Here is a 23,679-nt window from a genome sequence, read left to right as displayed (position 1 = left end):
ATTTGGCATCCCTGCCTGCTTTTGCACCTACATAGCTTACACCATGTCATTTTTGGACTCACAATTGCCATCTCACCTCTTTTCCATTGTGCAGCATTACTCTGCTAGACTCAGCTGAGAATGCTGCGGCTGAAGTATAACCTCTGCAGAGAAAGCAACACCCAGAGGACAGCCTGGCAGTGCTCCACCACATCTCCTCCTGTGTATCAGTTTTCCTGGTCTGTGCAGTGTTTTGTATCCAGGGCTTGCCTGGAAAATGTGATCCCAATGATGGAAAGAAACAGAACTGGACACTCTCCCAGGGTTGTTCCTCAGCTGAGAATGGGTCTCTGGGAAACCCTCAAGCCCCTGCCAAGGGTCTGGGCTTTCCTTAGAGCTTCCGTGGCCGTGTTAGACTTAATCAGTTCTCTCTTGAGTCTGGGCAGGAGGAAAGGAGGGTCCACATTGCTTGCCATCAGTGTTATAGGGAAGGGGCACCTTGTTTACTCCCACAAATGATAGGGTGTGAATGGTGATGCATGTCTGTAATTCAGTGGAATGAAATAATTTCAAAATGCTTATCAGCTATGTTTACTGTGTAGTTAATAAATGCTGAATTCCAGAAATATTCCTGACCTCCCACAAAGTATAGGAATATATGTATATATACACACATATCAGAGAATCACAGAATCATCTAGGTTGGAAAGGACCTTGAAGACCATCCAGTCCAACCATTGACCTAACACTGACAGTTCCCAACTACACCAGATCCCTCAGTGCTATGTCGACCGGACTCTTAAACACCTCCAGGGATGGGGACTCCACCACCTCCCTGGGCAGCCTATTCCAACGCCTAACAACCCGTTCTGTAAAGAAATGCTTTCTAATATCCAGTCTAAACCTTCCCTGGTGCAACTTGAGGCCATTCCCTCTTGTCCTGTCACTTGTTACTTGGCTAAAGAGGCTCATCCCCAGCTCTCTGCAACCTCCTTTCAGGCAGCTGTAGAGAGCGATGAGGTCTCCCCTCAGCCTCCTCTTCTCCAGACTAAACACCCCCAGTTCCCTCAGCCGCTCCCCGTACGACCTGTGCTCCAGACCCTGCACCAGCTTCGTTGCCCTTCTCTGGACATGCTCGAGTCATTTAATGTCCTTTTTGTAGTGAGGGGCCCAAAACTGAACACGGGAATCAAGGGGCGGCCTCACCAGTGCCAAGTACAGGGGTAAGATCCCTTCCCTGTCCCTGTTGGCCACACTATTGCTGACACAAGCCAGGATGCCATTGGCCTTCTTGGCCACCTGGGCACACTGCTGGCTCCTGTTCAGCCGGCTGTCAATCAGCACCCCCAGGTCCCTCTCTGACTGGCAGCTCTCCAGCCACTCCTCCCCAAGCCTGTAGCGCTGCTGGGGGTTGTTGTGGCCCAAGGGCAGCCCCCGGCATTTGGCCTTATTGAAACTGCTCCAGTTGGCCTCAGCCCATGGCTCCAGCCTGTCCAGGTCTCTCTGCAGAGCCTCCCTACCCTCGAGCAGATCAACACTCCCACCCAGCTGGGTGTCATCTGCAAACTGACTGAGGATGCACTCGATCCCCTCGTCCAGATCATCAATAAAGATGTTAAACAGGAGTGGCCCCAAAACTGAGCCCTGGGGGACACCACTCGTGACCAGCTACCAACTGGATTTAACTCCATTCACCACAACTCTTTGGGCCCGGCCATCCAGCCAGTTTTTTACCCAGCAAAGCGTGTGCCCATCCAAGCCTCGAGCAGCCAGTTTTGCCAGGAGAATGCTGTAGGAACTGGTGTCAAAGGCCTTGCTAAAGTCAAGGTAAACAACATCCACAGCCTTTCCCTCATCCAATAAGCAGGTCACCCTGTCACAGAAGGAGATCAGGTTTGTCAGGCAGGACCTGCCTTTCACAAACCCATGCTGACTGGGCCTGAGCATCTGGTTGTCCCGCCCGTGTTGTGTGATGGTACTCAGGATGAGCTGCTCTATCAGCTTCCTGGGCACCAAAGTCAAGATGACAGGCCTGTAATTTCCCGAGTCATCCTTCCGACCCTTCTTATAGATGGGTGTCACGTTGGCCAATTTCCAATCTGTCAGGACCTCCCCGGTCAGCCAGGACTGCTGGTAAATGACACACACGTATATGTATATATTATAGCTCCCATATATATATGAGGGTACAGTTATTTGTCTTTTTAGGATAATCTCAACACAGTGTTAATGTTGCAGTTACATGTGATCCTAAAATTCTCCTGGATAACATGCAGGCTCTGAGCCCTTCACCAGCTATTCACTGGCTCTAACTTCAGCCAGACTCAAGCTTCTAGTTAATATTCCTCTTCTCGTCTAGTAGAATTTGCACTTAATGACAAATGGTGTCCCAGTGGGCTCCCTGTGTGGCTTGCAGTTTTCAAAGGTCAGGCTACATGTACTAATATTTCCTTTTGGCCTTAATGATGATTCTATGAATTTTGTGCATGGCTTTTTTAGGTGTGCCCCTCCAGAAAACAGAGTGGAACATATTTTTTAATTTTTGGTTGGTGACAACATTTGGTGAGACAAACTCAATGGGGAATGAAGCCAGTGTCACAGAATCACAGAATCATTCAGGTTGGAAAAGACCTTTGGGATCCAACCATCAGCCCAACTCTACCAAGTTTTCCCCTACACCATATCCCCCAACATCTCATCCAAACGACCCTTAAACACATCCAGGGATGGTGACTCCACCACCTCCCTGGGCAGCCTATTCCACTGTCTGACCACTCTTTCTGGGAAAAAATTTTCCCTAATGTCCAGTCTGAACCTCCCCTGTTGCAGTTTAAAGCCGTTCCCCCTTGTTCTGTCACTAATCACCTGTGAGAAGAGACCAGCACCAACCTCTCTACAAGCTCCTTTCAGGTAGCTGTAGAGAGTGATGAGGTCTCCCCTCAGCCTTCTCCTCCTCAAACTAAACAGTCCCAGCTCCTTCAATTGTTCCTCACAGGATTTGTTCTCCAGGCCCTTCACCAGCTTCGGTGCCCTCCCCTGCACTCACTCCAGCACCTCGATATCTCTCTTGTATTGAGGTGCCCCAGACTGGACACAATACTCCAGGTGTGGCCTCACCAGTGCAGAGTACAGGGGCACTATCCCCTCCCTACTTCTGGTGGTCACACTGTTTCTAATACAAGCCAGGATGCCGTTGGCTTTCTTGGCCACCTGACCACACTGCTGGCTCATGTTCAGCTGCTTGTCAACTAGAACCCCCAGATCCTTCTCTTCCAGACAGCTCCAGCCACACCTCCCCAAGCCTGTAGCCATGCATGGGGCTGTTGTGGCCCAAGTGCAGGACCTGGCACTTGGCCTTGTTGAAGCTCATCCTGTTAATGTTGGCCCACTGATCCAATCTATCCAAGTCTCTCTGTAGAGCCTCCCGATCTTCATGCAGATCGACAGTCCTGCTGAACTTGGTGTCATCTGAGAACTTACTGATGATACACTCTATGTCCTTATCAAGATCATCAATAAAGTCGTTAAACAGAAATGGTCCCAACACCGAGCCCTGAGGAACACCACTTGTGACCAGCCACCAGCTGGATTGGTCACCACTCTCTGGGACCGTCCATCCAGCCCATGCTTGACCCATCAGACCGTTCGCTCATCCAGGCCATGGGCAGCCAGTTTTTCTATGATAATTATATGGGGTACTGTGTTAAATGCTTTTCAAAAATCCACATAGATGATATCCACAGTCTTTCCCTTGTCCAATAATTGGGTCATCTTGTCTGATCACATGATGTCCGTTGAAAGGTAATTTGCACCCCTGTAAATAGAATAATTTGATCAGCAAAAAAGCTGAGACATTCTCCTTGTTTCTTTTCAAACCTGATTAATTTGTATCCTGGAAGGGGAGTCTGAACAGAAGCTGAACTTGCCACTAGTGGAACAGTTCTTTTCTTTGTGACACATAATGGCCAGTATCTCATATAAGTGGGGATGAAGTAAAACAAGTAAAAAGGCTAACAGACAAATAGATAATCAGTTGTGGTGAACTTCTATACTTTGTGAGAGAAAGGCTTTTGGGACATGGATGTTAAATATCAGCTGTGTATTACAATTTTAAAGTCATTAATGACATTTAAGATATCTGCTGTGCAAATAAATTTTGACCATAGCATACTTGAGACAAGGCTTCCTCACTGATGAGATAAAAATAGTTCTTCAGAGGGACTGTGAGAGTCAAGGGTGGTAGTACTCCAAAAAGTCTGTAGAAGAATGTTAGACTGATGGAGATCCCTCCTGTGTCTGTAGCAGCCCTTGATGTGCCCTTTTCTGGACCTCATGGTTCTTTATCTTCTTACATCCCTACATTGTGGGGATCCTACATTGTGTCCTATAAGAGTATTCAGTCACCATCCAGTTATCCTGGCTGTGAAAATATTTGCGAAGAAAATTAATTACCTGGAAGGAAGCAGTTTGGACATTTCCCCAAATGCTGTTTAAATGGACTGGCAAGTACTTTAGCTGAGAAAGTAGTCACATGCTATCAACACATGCACTGTAAAATGCCATTGGCACTGATTTGGGAAAGTCATTTGACATCTTTTCAAATCATCACTATAAGGCACTGCTTGTACTTTGGCAACTATTGACACATTTCATAAGTCTTCATCAACTTGTGCTCTGAGGTGTCTCCCAGGAGTTCCTAGCTGGAACTAGGGCTGTGTGAATAATGGTTTGGAGATTGGGTGGGATTTATTCAGTTTTGTTGCTGAACACAAAAAAATGCCAACAAATCCACTCACACTCCAAGATACCTTCCAAAAAAGAAGTAGAAGAGGTATCAGTTCAGACGATCATATTAGTTTTTCCAGCTGAAAAGAAATACTGAAATGTTGTTGTAGGCTGGATGAAATTTTGCACTTGATGCAATAAATAAGTGCTTCATTTTTGGGCTGTTTTATTAAAGAACAAAACCCACTAATTGTATTCCTAACAATCATGAATATGTGGGACTTGAATAAACCTGAGAAGACTATCTAATACCTACTTCTACTGTAAAACAGAATTAAATTTCATCCCTGACAGAGATCTGTCAATTCCGATCTCAAACATCTCAACTGATGCCAGTTCCAGACTCCCCAGGCAACCTTATTCAGTGCTTAACTGCCCTGAAATTCGGAAAATGTTCCATGATATCTGAGATAAATCTCTTGCCCAGAAAATTAGACTGATTATTTCCTCTCTTACCCTTGAGCAATTGATCAGCGACCTCCAGCCTTTCCCCACTGGAAAGCTGTTATCACACCCGTCTGTCTGATCTCTTATTCTAGACTGAACTGTCTCATACTTTTCAGCTTTTCCTTGTAGGCTGGGTTTTCACAATTTCTGACAGCACTTTGCTCTCTTTTGAGCTGTCTCCAGTTTCAACTTCTAATCCTGTCCTATGAAGTACTGGCAGTTTTTTCCACTTGGTGTGATGTGTAAATTTTAGGCTGGTTTCCTAGGGAAATAGGACTTATCTAATCACGTTTATGTCTATCTGTTTATTTTTTCTGTCTACTTGACTCATAATTTTTTAACCTTCCTGCCACCTTCAAGCATACATAACAGTGGCCAAGTATCTCTAAGATATTAAGCCCATATATATTTGATTTTAAAAGTGGTAGGATGTAGGAGAGACACTTCCTTAGAGCCATCACCAGTGAAAGGCTGTAACTTGATAAAATCATTAGCAGACACCAAGGCACCCCCATGGCAGAAAGGTCCAACAAACAACCCAAGAGACTTCAGTCTGAGATTGTTTCGTATGTAACATGGGGGACACAAACCCTCTGGGAGCTGGGGTGCATTGCTTATACTCCTAATGTAATGACTTGTAAGAATACATTGGTTAGGCTGGCTTCCTGCCAGATACATTCACAATTTTTGTTTATTTCAAAACAAACCAGTAACATACATATTTGGTAGACTGTTTCCCAAGCAGTTAGACTTCCACCGCTTGTGGGAGGCTTGGCTTAAGGTCAGTAGAAAGCCTCAGGCACCATGCTATAGTGGATGGGCATTTCAGGATTCTTGACAGCGCTGTTCCACAACGAACAAAATCCTTCAGCACCTGCAGGCACGAGGGCCAGGATCCAGGCCTCTCCTCCAGGACCTTCTTTGTGAATAGCATGATGCTTGCTCCCTTGTTCTCCTTCTCTTTCGGTGAATATTAAGGGAATTGGCATAAAAATGCAGCTGTGTGGACAAAGCAACTGAGGATGATGCTTTCCATTCCTGAAGCATGGAGTTGAGGGTACACTTGTGAGATGCAAATCTCTCACGGGAGAGGATGCAGTGAGAGCATGCTGCACAAGTGAACTATTGAAAAAAGATTTTGTCCTCTTCTAGCAGTTCTGTCAACCTAGGCTTTGAGACTTTTCCCCAGACTATCAACTTTGAGCCCTCCCCCTAAAAAAGGAAAAAAGAAAAAAAAAAAGGAAAAAAAAATTACATTACATTTATTTATGTATAAAAATCTGTAACTTGTCCTTTTCACCAGTTGCCCATCTATTAGACTGACTGACCACATGTCCAGAGGCCCAGTCACTGAATTACCCTCTGCTTTCTGCTCAGAAAGTGATGCTTCAGAGCTGCTTCCTGCCACAAGTGGCAGAGACATTTCCAGAGACTTCAGCCACATAAACAAGGCATTTGTCTCTTCCGCACAAAGCCCTTGCCCCACATAGGGTTTGGTGGGGAAAACCAGCCTGGCAGGGAAAAAACGAACAGCTCCTTGAATGGTGGGTGTGTAGAACCCTGTTGTCCTGGCATGAGCAGTTATACAGAGTTTTAAGCCATGATGGGGGCGAGCAAATAGACAGTGAAAGAAATTGAATTTTTCAAATGTGTGTCCCCAAAATTCCACATGCCTTCAGCCATAATTAGATGCCTAGGAGTGAAAAGACATATCCAGGGCAAGTTAGACTAGCCTGGGCCTTGACAGCAATTAACCTGCTCCTCCAGTTTTGTTACCATTAGCATCCAGCCAAGCTAGAATAAAGCCACTTTGGGGATATCCACACATACCAAACTCCTGTTTATAGCTGGACATAGTCAAATACAAGACATGATCACAGATTCCAGCAAAGGTCTCAACATTTTTAGCATACTCTGAAAACCGGGTCATTCAAATCTTTACCTTTAGGCAACTCTGTCGGAAAATGAGTGGTTCTATGTTTTCTCATTGCTATATTTCCATGACTGTTCTCACCTGGAAGAGTTATTATTTCATTTCTAGCTGGAAGGATAGATTCTGTCCTTTGCAATGCCACTTGCAAACCAACGCATTTTCTGGGGTCTGCACATAGTGTATGTGTCATGCTAAATATATTTCTGATTTTGCATGTGGTTTTTATGAAAAGTCATGGCATTCAATAAATTAATGCCTTCTCCTTTTCTTCTTGTAGCAGCATCTTGAATGTGCTTCCACATCTGCTTTAACAAGGTTTAACAGTGTACTAGCAAAGCATGCCTGATGAAAGACACAGTAAGACCATACTGATGGGCTCTAGTGGTTGTTGCAAGGGTGCAGTCTGTTGCAATGGTGCAATCTACAGTGTAGACAGAGTTGAAGGTAGCTTTCACCCTTGCATTAAATGCTGAGGTGTTTGTAGCCCCAGCTGTGGCACAGAGATGTGACTGTGAGCTGGTCCGACCACTGGCTGCCGATCCCAGATGTATTCTGCATGGGATGTTGACCACTTGAAAACTCATTGAGCTACATGAACAAGGAAGCACATAATCAGTGTTCCCAGTGCCAGCTCTTATCTCCCCTCAGGTTGTTATTTGAATAATTAAGCAAATAAAAGACGGCCTGGCTGTTCCTGCAGCCATGGTTTCTCTGGCTGGGCTCTTGGGCTGGGCTGCCCGGGAGGTGCTGACAGAGCCGGCAAGACCAAGAGAGTTGTGACAGGTCAGGGAGGAGAGGGGAGGGGGTTGTCCGGTTCCTCTGCAGCTTTTTTGTGTCTTGTTTTTAATGAGCTTTTGGCGACCAGAGGAGCAGATGCATAAACAAAAGCTTGCTGGCCCTGTTTAGCCAAGGCGAGATTTCGTGCCTCATCCTGTTGCACAAACTTTTCCCAGGGACCCTCTATGGACAGTTTCCCCTGCACAGGGGCTGCAGCAGAAACGAGATCCAGGGAAGGAGAAAAATAACCCCAGGGGCTGGGAACACACTGATTTTAGGGTGGGAGGGCTCTGGGAGACGCTGTGTGAGTAGTGAATCGATCAGATGAAACGCAGAGTGGTGCACATGGTCTGATTGCATCCTGCCTGTTGGCTGCCAGCTCTCCTGCAAATCTCCAGGTCAGGTCCCACACTGAGCTGAGATCTGCTCAGTGTGGCATGAGGGATGAATGTTTGTGGAGCTCCTTCCATCCCCTCATTTCTTTACTGGTATTGTCTGGCCAAGGCAGGGGCAGACTTTTCTGAACTAAGACAGATTTGAAATGTCTTCATGGGCTTGCCTGTTATTTAAGCAGATGAGGGTGCTGAGATAGAGGGTGGGGTAGCTTTAGAAGCCATTGTATGTTGTTTTTGGGATCCCAGGAAGTTTCCCAGATTTAAACTGTGTCTGGGGAGGGAGAAATCCCACCCCAAACCCACTCAATAATGTGAATATATTTTGCTTCTCTCATGAGCTCCCCATAGTTCAGCACTGATAGTCTCTAGTGCAAGCTGGGCTATGCTAGATTCTTTACAAGTCTAAATGATGACACAAAGGCTGTGCAGAGATTACGGCCTAAAAGGCTGGATAAGACAGCTAACATCACTTGAATCACAGGGGTTTTGGTTTTGTAACCAGATATCTATAGTCCCATAGCTATCACGGTAGCAGTGTATTTATATGAATCTTTCACATGGACTTTAGGTGACTGTCTTCTGTGATCAGGTAGATTTTTCTCTCAGAGGTTCCCCATGGCATCTGCCACTTGAGAAAGTCCCATGAAAGTTCAAAATAGAAAAATCAGTGTAGCAAAGTACACATGATACCATATATCCCATGTTGGTAAAGGTACCTCGCATCTTTTCTAGCTCTCACTTTCCCCAGACACCTACCATTTCCAATGATTCTTGGCTATAGTTTTCACTTGATATTACTAGAGGATTAGGTCCCACCAACACCATGTATGTAAGTAATATGATTCAGATGAAAAGCCCTGCATCTGTAGAATGACTCTCCAGAGTAAAGTTATTCTTGTGCTTAAATGTTTACAGAGCTGAGGCCCCATTCAAATATCTGGAGTGTAAAGAACTTATCTTCTAGTTTGTTCACTGGTATCACAGATGTCCCTGGTACTATAGGGATGGCAGTTCATACAGTGAAGCATCAGTTCCTGCAGCATTATTCTAGTTAACGAGATTATACTGACAGTCAGGCAAAGCACTGAAGGATTGTGTCTCAATTAGGAAGCACTGTGTAAAGACTGACATCTCACTGGGATCACTCAAGGAGATAAAAACACTTTGTGCTTTTGAAATGTGCACTTCCCTGTGGATGACCAACATTCACATGTGCAAGCTCCTGACTGTTGGCTGCTCGGTTTGATATGTGCACTGACCAGCCAGGAGGTTAGTGTGTTTGAGGGGTCAGCCCCCCCCTCCTTTCCTTCCCTTCCTTCCCTTTCTCAGGACACTGCAGGGGAGGAGGCAGGGGACATGGCAAACGCCAAAGGGCTTGAGGAGGTCTAGCATTTATTTCTCTTTGCTTAGATATGCTTAGAGCAAACAGTGGGTATTTGTTCCCCTAAAGCATAGTCACCAAAATAATTTTCAACAACAAAACCAACCACCCCCCTCCAAACTGCTCACTTAATGGCAATGTCTGTGCTTGAAAACAGATCCTAAGCTGTATTGCAGTAAACTCCAGTTGCAAATTATCTGACTAAATTTCAGAAAAGTCACTTGTTAAAATCAATACTGTGTCATATTTTCTGCAGATTGCATTTTTGGAAGTTCATGTAAGAATGCAGAAAGCACTAAAGTGAGCTGCCAGTGATTTTACTGTGTTCCATGGGTCATGTAATAATTTCACGGGTGTATTTTTCAACTTAATTTTGTTTGCTTTGTTGACTAGCTAAACTGTTTTGGAGGCAAACAGTTCTTGCAGGTCATCCATCCCCTATCAGATTTTTTCTCTTTGAAGTCAAACCCAGCAAAACCAGCATCACCACAAATAAGGTGATCAAAACTGGCTCTTTAGCAGTAGGTACCCTTGGTTCTCACTATGTATTTATCACTACCACATAAACTCTATGTGCAACCTAGTCTCAGCAAGGGCCAGCTGTTTAGTAATCATTTCCAGAGTTCCCAAAATCACTTAGAAATACCAGTGACCTGACCTGCAGCACAATGGAGGTGGGGATATTAAGTGATGGCTACCAATTTTCTGGTTTAAGATCTCATAAGTATAGCAAGAACACATTTTATTTGCGCAATTGCACTCTTGAACCATATGAGTCGTCTTTGACTTTTCATGGATTTTATTGTATCTCTGGGAAAAAATCAGAATAGAAATTTGGCTTCTCCCACTCCCTGTATCTTTCTGTGAGCAACAGGGGTGTAATTTCAAAGGAAATTACACCCATCCGTCAGTACAGTAAAACAGCTTGAATTGCATAGCATGCAAAATGAAATCACTGCTTCATTAACTTATTCATTTGTGGACAAGCTCACATGCAGATTTGCAGGGAAAGAGAAGAATGTAGCATGTAGAAATACATATATGTATATGCACACATAGTTACATACATAGTTATGTGTTTGTATCTACCTGATCATCTACCTATTTATCTACGTATCTATCTGAACAGATGTATTTATGGTCATGCATATGGGTAAAGCATTAATAACCATGTGTTTATTTTTCCCAAAGGACTACCTCACACACTACTTTTTCAACAGTCACTAGTTAATAATTTTGTTTAAAAGGTATAGTTCCAGTTGGGGGGGGTTCTTTTTGGAAAAAATCAAACCTTTGGTGTGAGAGGGAAACGGTTAGTGCCACCGTGTAGCATCCTGCAGAGAGTGGGATGGGGCTGTTGGGTGGTGGGAAAGGCAGGTGTTGGGTTCCGTCGGGCGTGATGTGGACAGTTAGGCTGGCGGGCACATGCTACATGGTTCGGGGACTCACTCCCACGTTGTGAACACAACACTGACACCGCCGGAGACTTCAAACCCGGTTGGGTGAAGTCGCTGCCAGCTGCAAGCCAGCTGCGTCTCACTGCGTGTCCCCCAAAGGGTTGGTCTCTGCGGTCATTTCTGTTGCGGGCATTTCAAGAAAGCCCAGACACACGCAGTGTAAGCGCCAGACGTCTCTGAATTTCAGCGCTGACGGCCGCTGGGCGTGAGGCCCTCCTGCCGCCGAGCAGCGGGGAGAGCTCCCGGGGCCCCCCTCCAAATCAGCACCCCCGCCGGGCTCGGCCGCGGGGCCCTGGGGCGGGGCCGCGGCGCAGGCCCCGCCCCCAGACACAAGAGGGGCGGGGCTGCTCGCCGGGGTCCCGCATCCCCGCTGTGCGGTGCGGCGCGGCGCGGCTCGGCTCGGCTCGGCTCGGCTCGGCTCGGCTCGGCTCGGCTCGGCGGCCGGCCCGACGGCTTCGCGCCCCTCAGCGCCCGCGGCGGTGGGATGGAGTTCGGCGCGGCGCGGCTGCTGGCGGTCCTGCTGTGCCTGGCTCCCGGTAAGCCCTCGGGGAGCCCCGGGTGCCGCGGGTCCGGCTTGTCGGGGAGCCGCCGGGGTCCCGCAGCCCCACGGGGCCCCGGGGAGAGAGGGCGCGGGGATGATGGGGTACCAGGAGCTGCGCGGGTTTCCCTTGGGGGTGTCAGGGCTGGCAGAGCAGGTGAGGCGTTGCGACCCCCGGGGTGGGACTGGACGCCCAGCGCTGCGGGCTGGCTGGCCTCCCTGGCCTCTCCTCTCCCGTACCCCAGCCCTGCCCTGTCTGGGCGGCCGGTGCTGGCCCGTCGGAGGGGGCTGCCTGCCGTGGCATAGTGTCTTCCTCTCTTGGCTCCAGCATCATCGTTTCCGATAGCAAAATGTCCCTGAAGCCAAACGCGGGAAACTAGTCATCGGTGGAGAACCTGCTCGGCATGCCAGTGATTAAAGCGCGGGGAAATACTAAGATAGGGAAGGTCCCGGTCTGGAGGCACTTTCTTGTTGCCCGTCGTAGCTGGCCGAGCTGTCCCGGTTGGGGCTGCTGGCTCGCTCCGGTGAGGCGGGATTCCTGACAGTGATGGGAGCAGCCAGGGCGGACTGAAAATCTCTCCCTGTGGTACTCGCAAATGTTGTGCAACCCGGGTCGTTGCCTCAGACCATGTGCTGGCACCCAGGTCGCAGCCCTCTCAAGTGCAGGTGGCTCGGGGTGGGCACAATGCACAAATGAAGTCTGGTAGTAATAGATTTTTACCTAACTGCTTAGGAGGAAAGAGAGAACCTTAGAAAATCATGGGATAAAATAAGTTCATGGGATCTGGAATTTGTGACAAACTGTGAAACATTTTTTTCACATAATTCATTGGTCAGCAGTCCTAGAGAATATAAGTATATTCAATTTATTATAAGAAAAGTTGGTAATCCCTTTCCCCAGGGAGTGAGATCATCAGATGAAGGTTCACTTTGTTTCAATGTCCCACATCCTCTTGTTAGACCTTGAAGTTGGCAATGCAAGAAAACAGGAACTCCACCCTGGCTGCCTGAATTGTAGTGCTCTACAGCTAGCTCCTGACCATCTGCCTTTACTTCCTGTTATGACAGAGTTTTTGAACTTTCTGGGATGTGTAAAAAGTCATTATTTACCCTTCACTGCTAAGTAGGTGATGTGAAAGTGTCTGCTTAAAACACACTGCATATTCCTGTATATAGTGCTTTTCTGACTGAGTAGCATTTACTCTGTTTTATTGGGTTGATTTGAGGGTTCTTATACATGTTTTCACAGGTTTATTTATTTCTCTGGATCAGCCAACCCTTAGTATCCAAAAAGATGTCCTCACAATAACTGCAAATGACACTCTAAATATTACATGCAGGTAAGGGCCAATCTGTCCAGCATGATTTTGATGGTGGCAATTAATGTAGTTAATTTTTGTACAGAACCGCAGGTGATTTGGTCTCTCTCCTGTCATTGCTCCTGTTTCTCCGCACTCCCTTTGTGCCCCCTGCCTTACTTTTCTCTGACAAACTTTAGGAATAGTCTTAGAGGGTTGCAGCAAGGGAGCACGGGGCGGCTGGGAGGAGGAAGCATCAGCCTGGTCCTTGGGGAGCCCACTGGTGAGCTGTGCTCTTGATGCTCCTTTTTGGGTGCGGTGTCACTTAGATTCAGCAGAACATAAATGTCAAGTAGCTTCCTCATAGGTATTAACAATGGCTCAATTTGCGTGAATTTATCCTACATGTCTTGATGCTCCATGTGATGGGATGAAGCCCATTTCTCTCCATAGCTGTAGATACTAGCAGGGCTGGCGTTCACCACCTTGACGTTGGTACTAATGCTCACCACGTGCTTATGTTCCTCTAACATTTGCTTTCCCAGCGGTCAGAGACCACTGGAGTGGTCCTGGCCAAGCAACCAGAGCAGTATTGAGAAGCGTATCTCTGTGACAGACTGCAGCGATGGCCCCTACTGCAAGACACTTACTCTCCTCAAAGTCATTGGCAATGACACAGGGGACTACAGGTGCCTTTACAGGGACAAACAGGCAGCTACAACCATTTATGTCTATGTTCAAGGTAAGTGCTTACACAGCTCTTAGGTGGCTCTTCCCTTAGCCTTAAGAGAAAAAAGGGATATCAAGTATCTCAAAACAGTTTTGACATTAGAATTTACTAATCCTAGAATTTTTTATCTCATGAAACTGTTATTTTTCTTGTTTTCATGTTGAGTAATTACATGCCAGTGTACCAGTAGCTATCAACAGAAAAGCCTTTGTACCTCTAGTTTTGAACTGTCCTGCCATATGCAGTACTTGATTTCCTATGCTCTTTCTCCAAGAACTTAGCATACATATCTCTGCTGTGCTCTGAGCCTGTCCTCATGAATGCAGAGCTATTATTGACCTCGGCAGGAGTTTCATACAAGGGAGGATTACAGAGATTGTATCTTTATTAAAAACGACAGATCTGATCCCTTTTACAATTTGTACTACCTGAAAACATTCAAAAAAACCCTGACCCTAAAACATAAACTTCTGTACATTTTCTGACTGCGATGGTAAAATCTGTTTAGGCTGTAAGAGCTAAGTTTTCAAACTCAGGCTGTCAGCTGTGTTGGTAGCAATGCAGCTGAGCATCACAGACACTGCAAAGCCTCCAGTTATATATGCTCAGTTTAAGTAAGCTCATTCTTTGAGGCATCTTTTTACACTGATGGCTTCATACCCATTTTCTTACGCATCCTGTTTCCTTTCTTTTGGTAACTTATAGTTACCATTTTGGAAAGTGAGATGTAATTATGTACATGGGTTAGCTTGTTTTATATAAGATCAGGAACTTACTTTTTTTTTTGGTCTGACTTCGAAAAGGATGCTGCCGTTGGCAGAGCCAATGTAGCATGTCACTACTTTTAACTGATATTTCCTGTAATACTTATGCAAGGAAAGTCACACTAGGGTGAATCAGATTTTTGTCAGCACAAAGACTACAGTGTCAGGAAGCTATTCTCCAGAGTGCATACTTCTATTGCTAACTGTTTTGCAAATAATGATATTGTAAAGAAGGGGAGGGATCTGTCAAAATATGCACCCCCAGTCTCATTAGTCTCATTGCTTAAGTGTTTTACCACATAGAAAAGAATAAAACTGATTTGAGAAGAAATAAACAGGGAAAGAACAAAATTGCAAAAGTTTTCTCCATAATCACATGACAAATAATATGTTTACCAACTGAATTTTCTTCTAGATTACAGATCTCCATTTGTAACTTCAGTTAGTGATCAGCTTGGCATTGTATACATTACTAAGAATAAAACTGTGGTAGTGCCGTGCCTTGGAACTGTATCAAATCTCAATGTATCTCTACATGCGGTAAGGAAAAAGCCCGTTATTATTTTAAGAGTTACTTGAAATCACTGTGATAGAAACACATTTCTTGAAGTATAAATACGTTTCTTAAAAACTTCTTTCCATGCTTGGGAATTTTAAAGCCTGTGATTACGAGGTGCATGCTGTAAATGTACTCATCCATGATCCTGTCCTCTCAAAGTGTGGAGTGATTGCCTATAAAGTAGAGATTGCCAGAGCTGGGATTTTAAAACTAGGACTCTGTGGTTGTGGAAAATGTTGGACTTGAAAATTCAAGGTTATTTGATTTTTGAAATCTGACTATGTATTTTATCAATATTTCAAACAGAAATATCCAGAAAAGATATTTGTTCCTGATGGTAAATCAATTTCATGGAATAATAAAAAAGGCTTCACTATACCCAGTCATTTAATCAGCTATGCGGGCATGGTCTTCTGTGAAGCTAAAATAGATGATGAAAGCTACCAGTCTGTGATATACATAGTTGCAGTTGTAGGTAAGCCAAAATTTGTCTTTTCTCTATATCCAGTGACTTTGCTCACTACAACATACTGAACCAATTACATTTGGTTGGACTCTCAGTTACTCTATACTGACAATGCAGCTAATGCAAAATGTATGTTGTGATATATATATTACTATTCTTTTAAATGCAATGTATTGCGTTTTTTCTGGTACATCACTGGGATAAGTGCTTCTATTTTTAGTGTTTTACATAGATGCCAGGGATTTCTTTTTTTCCTGACAATGCAAGCCTTTTTCCTGAAATCACTCTATTCTGCACTTTATTCACTTATCCAGGATCTAAGTCATAGTTGAAGGGAACTAGAGGCAGGCAATCATCAGCAGCAGATGGAAATGAATTGCTCTGAGGAGGTACCAAGGGAATGAGAGATCTGAAGGTCACACTAGGAGCTAGATTTTCTTATTTTCTTCAGACCTAGGTCCTGACTCTCACAGGGGTTTAATGCTCTCCTGGTATATTTTGTCAGTTGTTCATCAATACTCAGAAATAACATGATGATTCTGTGGAGGCTCAAGCCTGAGCTGAAACTGCAGCTATTTCTCTTTTGGCTGAGGACACAGTGAGCATTTCAAGTGGCCAGATAGCACCAAGGCAGTCTCACCTTGCTTGGCAGGAAGGCATAGCAGCCCTCCACCCTTTACTCTCTGCAGCAGGATTTTGCTTCATCAAATTCATGAGGTCTTTCTCTGATTTGGACCAAATGCAGAATTTCTGCATTCAGAATAGTCTGTTTTGGAAATATTGCACAGAGTAAACTTTGAATAATTTTGCCAATGCCAGACAGTTATTCTTAACAAAGTTTGTGCTTACTGCTGAGGTGGAGGATATATCCCCATTAGTTTCAGGTCTCACAAGGGTAAGAAGGTGTAAGGCAGAGGAACTGTGTGGGTCACCATCTCCTGTGGGCTCCCACCAACACAGGGGCTCTGATCAAGTGTACACATCCTTCTGTGCCACTGTCTTGACGCAGCTCTTGGATGGGAAATGCTCAGGGCAGGCATAGCCCTTCCCTCCAGGCTCCTTTTTATGCCCGTCATCATGCTGCACTGGGGCATCGAGGGGCCTCATGGTAGCTGAGGTTTCAATGGGAGTCTCAGTGAATTCACCTGGAAAATTTGGTGGAGTGCTGTAAAGAAACTTCTTCTTACCCCGTGTTTTTTGTGTGCCTTTTTCTTCCTCTAGGATACCGAATTTATGACCTGACAATGAACCCACACTACCAAGTAGAGCTGGCAGTGGGAGAAAAACTTGTTCTCAATTGCACCGTAAGGACGGAGCTGAATGTGGGAATTGATTTTAAATGGGACTACCCTTCCATCAAGGTAAATCCATAATAACTTAAAGGTGCCAACATCACAACGACATTTGATTTAGATATAGTGTCACTCTCCCCTTTGTAATATTGACAAAGCAGATGATAATGCAGAAAGAAATTGCTAGTATGTACAGATGTGCAAAGGGTGACAGGAGGAATAACAATAAAATTCCCAAACACCTCTGTCTTCTATCTATTACAGGAAAAACGTGCCACCATAAGGGATTTAAAAACCACTGCAGGAGAAGTAAAGAAGTTTGTAAGCACTCTTACTATCGACAGTGTGTCCTTAGCTGACAAAGGTCGATATACTTGCGCAGCTTCCAGTGGTCGTATGAACATGAAAAACAGCAGTTACTTCATTATCCATGGTATGGCATCTTCCACTTCAGTTTTGTTGACTACTTCAGATTTGGGATTGATTACTGGGATGCAGAAGGCGATGAATCAAATGACAGAAATGAACCAAACTGCAGCTACAGTGTTTCTCTTGCACCCACTATAGGATTACTTTTATACCACAAGCTCAGCAATTGATAAGATTTTAAAGGATGCTATATGTTACTGACAGCTGTAGAATACCATAGGAAAATGGGCAGTAAAATAAATTGAGGTAATTTGTCAATCTTCTGTATTGACCTTCTTGAGGTCCTGTAAAACTGAATTTGTGTAGATGACTGTATAAGGGTTTCCTGTTCTCACTTCTAATTTAGGCTAGATTCTGGTGGCTCTGTGGGACAAGAGTCTGAGTTGGCATGAATTAAGCTAGGAAAATAAAACTTTCAGCTTTTACATTATGAATAGGCGAATCAAATGGAGTTTTGGTTGTAAGGAAATGATGCAAAGGAAACAAGTTTGTCTAAGTGCATAGATAAGTACAAGGCCACATCCTACAGCCTTTTCTCAAGCCCCTCTTGGGTACAGCCCCAGCGGCTCCACTGGCTTACTTTAGAAAAAAATTGTCAGCATGAGAATGACCCATTTTTAATCACTCAGACAGACAAAGGGGTTTATATTTTGAAAGTGACTGGTTTTCCTGAGGTCTTATTTCAGGGGCCAGAATATTAATGGATTTTCTTTTTCTTTCTTTTTTTTTTTTAACATTCTTGTTTTCTTTTTTTTAACATTCAAACTTATTATGTGGCACAGTGATTCCAAACAGACCTAATTTTCTCCTGGGTTCTTTCTACTTCTCTTCAGGAGCCAAAACAAGATCATGTGCTATAGTGAGTGTACCAGATATTTAGTCCATACTATCCAAAACCTTAGTCAAAAGGCTAATCACTGTCTTAGTCTGAATGCAAGTTTATAACTTATAACAAGTAATGTAAATTATTTCAAAGTATTCTGCGACTGAAATGGTTCAAATACATACTTGAGAAGAGGCTGAAAGTATCTAACTTTACAACATTGTAGTTTTGAATAGTATTATTTCCTGGATTGAGGAGATTGAGCCAGTTTTATGACACTAGGTCTGACAGTTGACACACCCTCCTGAGATCTGAGTCTTGTCTCAGCTTTCCAGAGCTTCTTGGTGGGGGAGCTTGTCCATTCCTCTGTGCTAGGGAAAGGATTGGGTTTTTATGGTGGGTGAATCTCTCCAGAGCTCAGTTTGGAGCCAGCTGTGCTTTACCAGTGGTGTTCTGTCACTGACCCCTATTTGTCATCTGCTGTTAAGTGGAAAGACGATCTAGTTTATTTTTTTTATTTTTCCAGAAAGTCCTTTTATTCATCTGGAGAGAATGGAGAATGTACTTGAGACAAGGCTAGGTGATACAGTCAAAATTCCCATCAAGTTTAAAGGATATCCTCCACCAGAGGTGAAATGGTAAGAATCAGGACATTGTGTGTTTGAAAGACTGAGCTATTCTTAGTCAAGGTAAATCTCTAAAGTATTCAAAGCACTCTATATTTTCTTCAGGTATAAAAATGGAAAAGCTATCAATGCAAATCATACAGTTAAACTTGGTTACACATTAGTGATCTCCGAAGCAACTGAAAAGGACGCTGGGAATTACACTGTTGTCCTTACAAACCCTACTAACAAGGTACAGAAGAGACACGTGTTTACCCTGCTTGTGAATGGTAAGTGGTGTACCAAAGGAGTACCTTTCTTTCACATGTGGATGTAGTGTATTACCATTTTTAGGACTAAATTAATCCCAGAGCTATGAAGATTTAAGTGGGCGTGGTGTCCAGGAGGATAGTACTTGAACCTCAGCCCTGGGAGGGCAGAGGTGGCCCATCTATCTTGGCTCCAGGACGTGCTGGTCCAGAGGCTGCAGGCTGCTGGTGATGTGGGGATGATACTTTGTGTGTGGATTTTTGTTTTCTGTATATTATTTCTTTGCCTCTGTGTCCTGCTCTCTTCCTGCCCTTCTTGCTGGCTGTGCTGCCAGAGACCCCTCCACCCTGCTCCATTCTGGCCCTGTCCCGCCTCACCCATCCTTCCTGCCCCTCGCAGGCTGTCCCTCCTCTTCTGCCCTGCCCTGTGCAACCCTCCTTCTCCTCCCTTCCCCTCCTCCTTTTCCTCCTCCTCTCTGCCCCCTAGGAAACAGCCTAGCCCACATGCTTTGAAGACAGCAGGTCTTGGAAAGGGCAGCAAGGCTACATGCTGTGGGATCAGGGGTGGGGAATAATATGCAGTTAGTGGTTGGGTGTGGTGGTGGGAGTCTGAGGGCTGCATTTTAAACCGGTGGGTAATGAAGGGAGATTTTACAGGAGATCCTAAACATTGTGTCTTAAGGGCCTGATCCTCAAGGTGTTGGGCAGGTTGACCTCTTCCCAACATGTCCTTGGAGATGCTCTGCATTGCACTCAGATGTGGAGCACGGTGTGAATTAGTCACTGTGGGTCTGATGTGTGCACGCAGTGACATTGGGGAGCTGTTAGTGGGAGGTGTAACCTGCTGCTCTCTCCTCCAGTCCCCCCCCAGATCGGCGAGAATGCGCTGCTGGCCCCTGTTGACTCCTACAAGTACGGCTCAACACAGGCACTCACCTGCACCGTCTACGCTGTCCCGCCGCCCGCCGCAGTCCTGTGGCACTGGCAGCTGGAAGAGGAGTGCACTTTCAGCCCCCAGTGAGTGCTAAACCCTTACCATCTTCTGTGGCTTACGTAGCTCTTGAGAGATGTGTGTATTGGGGTTTTTTTGTGTGTATCCCTTGCCCAGGCTCATTACCAAGTGCAAACCCAATGGCCAATGAAGAAAAGATTGTTGTACTTAATGGGCAGATTGTTGCAGGCAGACTCTGCCAATGTCATCATTGTCGGCAGAGGCAAGGGCCACCCACAGCGAGGAGCTGGCAGTGCCTGTTGTTGCCTTCATGCTTTCTTGAAGGGTATCTTGGCTTGAAAGGGGTTTCAAATGCAGCTATCTACGTGCCCTACCCTCAGTTCTCCCTGTGGGCTGCAGGCCCAAAACTCCATCCCAAACAGAGGAAATTTGCTGTTTATGCTAATTACAGATCCTTGTGCTTTTTTTCTTACGCTTAAGTGCTGAATGTGACGGTGCTCTTTATCTGTGTGAAAGTGTATCTTGGAGGAAGTGCACTGATTGATGTTGGGGCATGATAGAGAGAGTGCCTGACTGAGATTCACGCAGCTTCCCTTATCTGTGCCTGCCATAAGCCCAGATTTCCTTTTAAAAAAAAAAAAAAAAAGCCAGAGAAAAAAAAAAAAGCATTCTTCTTTCCTGTTGTTGTTTTTAAAATTATTTCCACTAGTTTCTTCCTTTGGTGCCTGGTTGCTTCCTACACAATGGCTACTGTCCTCAAGAAATTCTTGTAGGGAGTTCAGTGATTTCTATGTCTCTCTGTCTTCCTTTGAAATAAATTAACTTGAATCATCCATTTATGAATGGGGGTTTGTTCCCAGAATAGCCGCTTCCCTCCAAGCATTCTGATTGAGCTGACACAAGCAGATTAATTAGGAGATTCACCTTTAGGCTTGAGGGTTCCTTATTTTACAGTGCACAAAGATTTCAAAAGGTTATAGGGTTCAATTTAATAGAAGTGTTTCCAGAAACATACTCTTCCCTTTTAGATGCAAGCTTTAGCCGGTGATGCATCTGATTTATAGATAAATATCTGCATACTATAAAGAGAACACAAATCTGCTCTTCTGAAGGGCAAAAATTTGTCTTATGTAATGCATATGTTCTTACTTATATCTCAGGAAAGTTCGCTCAGGAGCCAATCCATATGCATGCAGGAAATGGAAAGTGATCTCGGAGAGAAAGGGTGGGAATCAGGTTGAAATTAAGCACCGAGTTGTTACTATTGCTGGGAAAACAAAGGTGAGCAGATTTTCTTTTCTCTTGGTTGGGGATGATTGGCCTCGTTCAGCGGTCCACATATCTGGAAATGTATCACTAGAGATGAGACTCTTTTCACCTATCGTTAAACTTGGGGATCTACACTCAGCTAGTCGTGCAAGTTCCTACTGAAGCCAATAGGCAGAGATACACACTTTCAAGTCTTTCAGGCCCTGACCACAGTGAGTCTCCATTGAGGAACATAACTTAGATTTCAGTGCTTACCTTTTAGCCGTCTGGAGTTAGGGGAGTTAATCTTGCCAATTAACAGTAATAGAGACAAGGTGAAGAGACTGAAGAGCAGAAAAAGTTGTGGGTGCAGCATGTATTAACACATATACCAAAGTCTGCTTTCTGGCAGGCTTCTTTTTCTTGTTTTCTTTTCCCTGAATGTTATACGCTTAAGGACAAAAATGTAAATGTCAGGAGGGGACTGTGCTCTTGCTGTGCCACGAATTTGTGCTTTGGAGGGGTTTTTGATTGTGTAGATACCTGCAGAGCACTTTGCTGAGCTGTTGGGGTGGTCAGGCTTATGTATGTACTTTAGCAGTGACGTAGTATGAAGTTGCATGGTTGTTCTTTTGTAGACTGTGAGCACCCTCATGATTCAAGCAGCGAATGTATCTGCTTTGTATAGATGTATGGCTACGAACAGAGCTGGGTCAAGTGAGAGAGTTATCTCCTTTCATGTGACCAGTAAGTATACCCTGTTGATGACAGACATGTTAAATTAATGTTATTTCATCTGTTTTGCTAATGATAGGCTTTTCAACACTATTGTCTGATTCCTGTCCTTTAGGATTTTAGATTTATCTAAGGCAGCCTTTGCAGTCACCACCTCAATTTAGTCAAGTGATTAATTCTACTGGCATCAGGGTAGTGATGGTCCTGTGAAAATGATGCAAAATGGGCACTGTTGTTTGGGGAGTGATTACTATTGGGCTTTTGCAGTCACTTAAAAGAGCCACAGAGAAATTATGGTAGTGTACAAAATGAGTAAAGGTGTACTGTAAAAGGTAGGGTTAACATTTTGAAACCAGTGGCAAAGAGCTGCTGTCTTCTTGAAAATCAGTCCCCTGTATTCACATGCTGAAATATTATTTTAATCCAAATCTAAAAATTAACTATAAGATAATGTTAAAAATCATCTTAGGTTGCTGTAAGTTTCTACAGGAAAAGGAACTGTATTCGTTATATAGGCCTTCCTTTGATCCATTTTAAATGTATTGCTTTTAATGAGATTGTACTCTTTAGATGATTGATTTTTTTCAGTGTTTTGTTTCCTTATTTACAACTGGATAAGATGAGGATAAGGCTATATTTGTAAAATATAGCTTTTTCAAGTTAATGTTGGCAACACAATGTGCAACCTAATAGGAGTTTTATTTTTTATCTTGCAGGGGGTCTTGAAATTAATCTCCAGCCTCGGAATCAACTCACAGAGAAAGATAACATGTCCTTGCAATGCACGGCAGACAAATTCACCTTTGAGAAGCTATCATGGTACAAACTCAGAGCTCACACTTCGCAGACTCCCTTTGGAGGGCTGCCCATGCCCGTTTGCAAGAACCTCAATGCTCTCCAGAAGCTGAATGCGACAGTTTCAAATACCAATGGTGAAAATGTCACCTTAGAGCTCATCCTCCATAATATCTCCCTTCAGGATGGAGGGGACTATGTTTGCATTGCTCAGGACAAAAAGGCTAAAACACAGCATTGCCTGGTGAAGCACCTCACTGTTCAAGGTACAGATCTCTTACTGGGAACCAAAATGGGTGGTTGTGTATGAAAATAAACGCAGTGGTATCTTCAGACCTCACATGTGTTGAGTTAATGGTGTGCTCGGTTTGTTAAATAGATTTAGACATCCATTAGTTATAACATGCAGGTCTGGGGCTTGTTCAGGCAGCAGGGTCTTACTATTTAATTAGTACCAGTGAGGAAACACTGAACGAGGCACTGTGCTGTGCAAGGAGATGAGTTCAGCTTTTGCACAAATAATGGTATGTGTTCAGCTCAATAACTTCTCAATTTTATTTTTCAAACATGTTTTTCCCTCTAGCTGTATATACATGTGTGTATTCATAGTATTAATGCTACTGCTTTGGGTCACTGACTTGAGTTTGAAGTAGTGTCTGTGATTTAAAACTGTGATGAAGTGATGCTGGTATTCAGGTGCAAGCAATGCAAGCTGATAATCAGTCAGCTTTTCACACAAGTAGTGAAGACTGTGCTTTGGGACCTAGATGTCTAGACTGATTGGGCAGATTCAGGAAAATACCTATGCATGTTCGTGTCCTGAATGGATGTTTGATGGACCAGCAGTATCAGACTTCTTGTAATGGAAATAGAAATGTGAGCGAAACAATTTCTCACCTATTCTCTCTTCCCTCAGCATCCAGTTAGAAATTAAACCACCTAAAGCAGGTTACACCAATACTGTTAAAATTTTCTTGGCTGTTATAATTCTTTCATATCATGTGGAATTTTTGCTATGATTT

The 23,679-nt window shown here is 44.4% G+C and overlaps 1 protein-coding gene across 1 annotated transcript in view; it reads left to right on the top strand.

The window, feature by feature from the left end:
- Positions 1–11,523: 11,523 nt before the first annotated feature.
- KDR (kinase insert domain receptor) overlaps positions 11,524–23,679 on the top strand; it is a 31,493-nt gene continuing 19,337 nt past the window's right edge. The window contains exons 1-13 of the mRNA XM_074904832.1: positions 11,524–11,690; positions 12,942–13,032; positions 13,536–13,732; positions 14,900–15,024; positions 15,350–15,518; positions 16,731–16,870; positions 17,066–17,234; positions 18,580–18,691; positions 18,785–18,948; positions 19,788–19,944; positions 21,040–21,160; positions 21,766–21,874; positions 22,579–22,923. Of these exons, the coding sequence (XP_074760933.1) occupies positions 11,639–11,690; positions 12,942–13,032; positions 13,536–13,732; positions 14,900–15,024; positions 15,350–15,518; positions 16,731–16,870; positions 17,066–17,234; positions 18,580–18,691; positions 18,785–18,948; positions 19,788–19,944; positions 21,040–21,160; positions 21,766–21,874; positions 22,579–22,923 (1,951 nt within the window). The 5' untranslated portion in view covers positions 11,524–11,638. The remainder of the gene's footprint in view (positions 11,691–12,941; positions 13,033–13,535; positions 13,733–14,899; positions 15,025–15,349; positions 15,519–16,730; positions 16,871–17,065; positions 17,235–18,579; positions 18,692–18,784; positions 18,949–19,787; positions 19,945–21,039; positions 21,161–21,765; positions 21,875–22,578; positions 22,924–23,679) is intronic.

Source organism: Athene noctua, chromosome 4 (assembly GCF_965140245.1).
Source record: "Athene noctua chromosome 4, bAthNoc1.hap1.1, whole genome shotgun sequence".
Taxonomy (NCBI): Eukaryota; Metazoa; Chordata; class Aves; order Strigiformes; family Strigidae; genus Athene; species Athene noctua.
The sequence above is the reverse complement of the archived record's forward strand: the minus strand, read 5'-3'. Positions and strand labels throughout refer to the sequence as shown.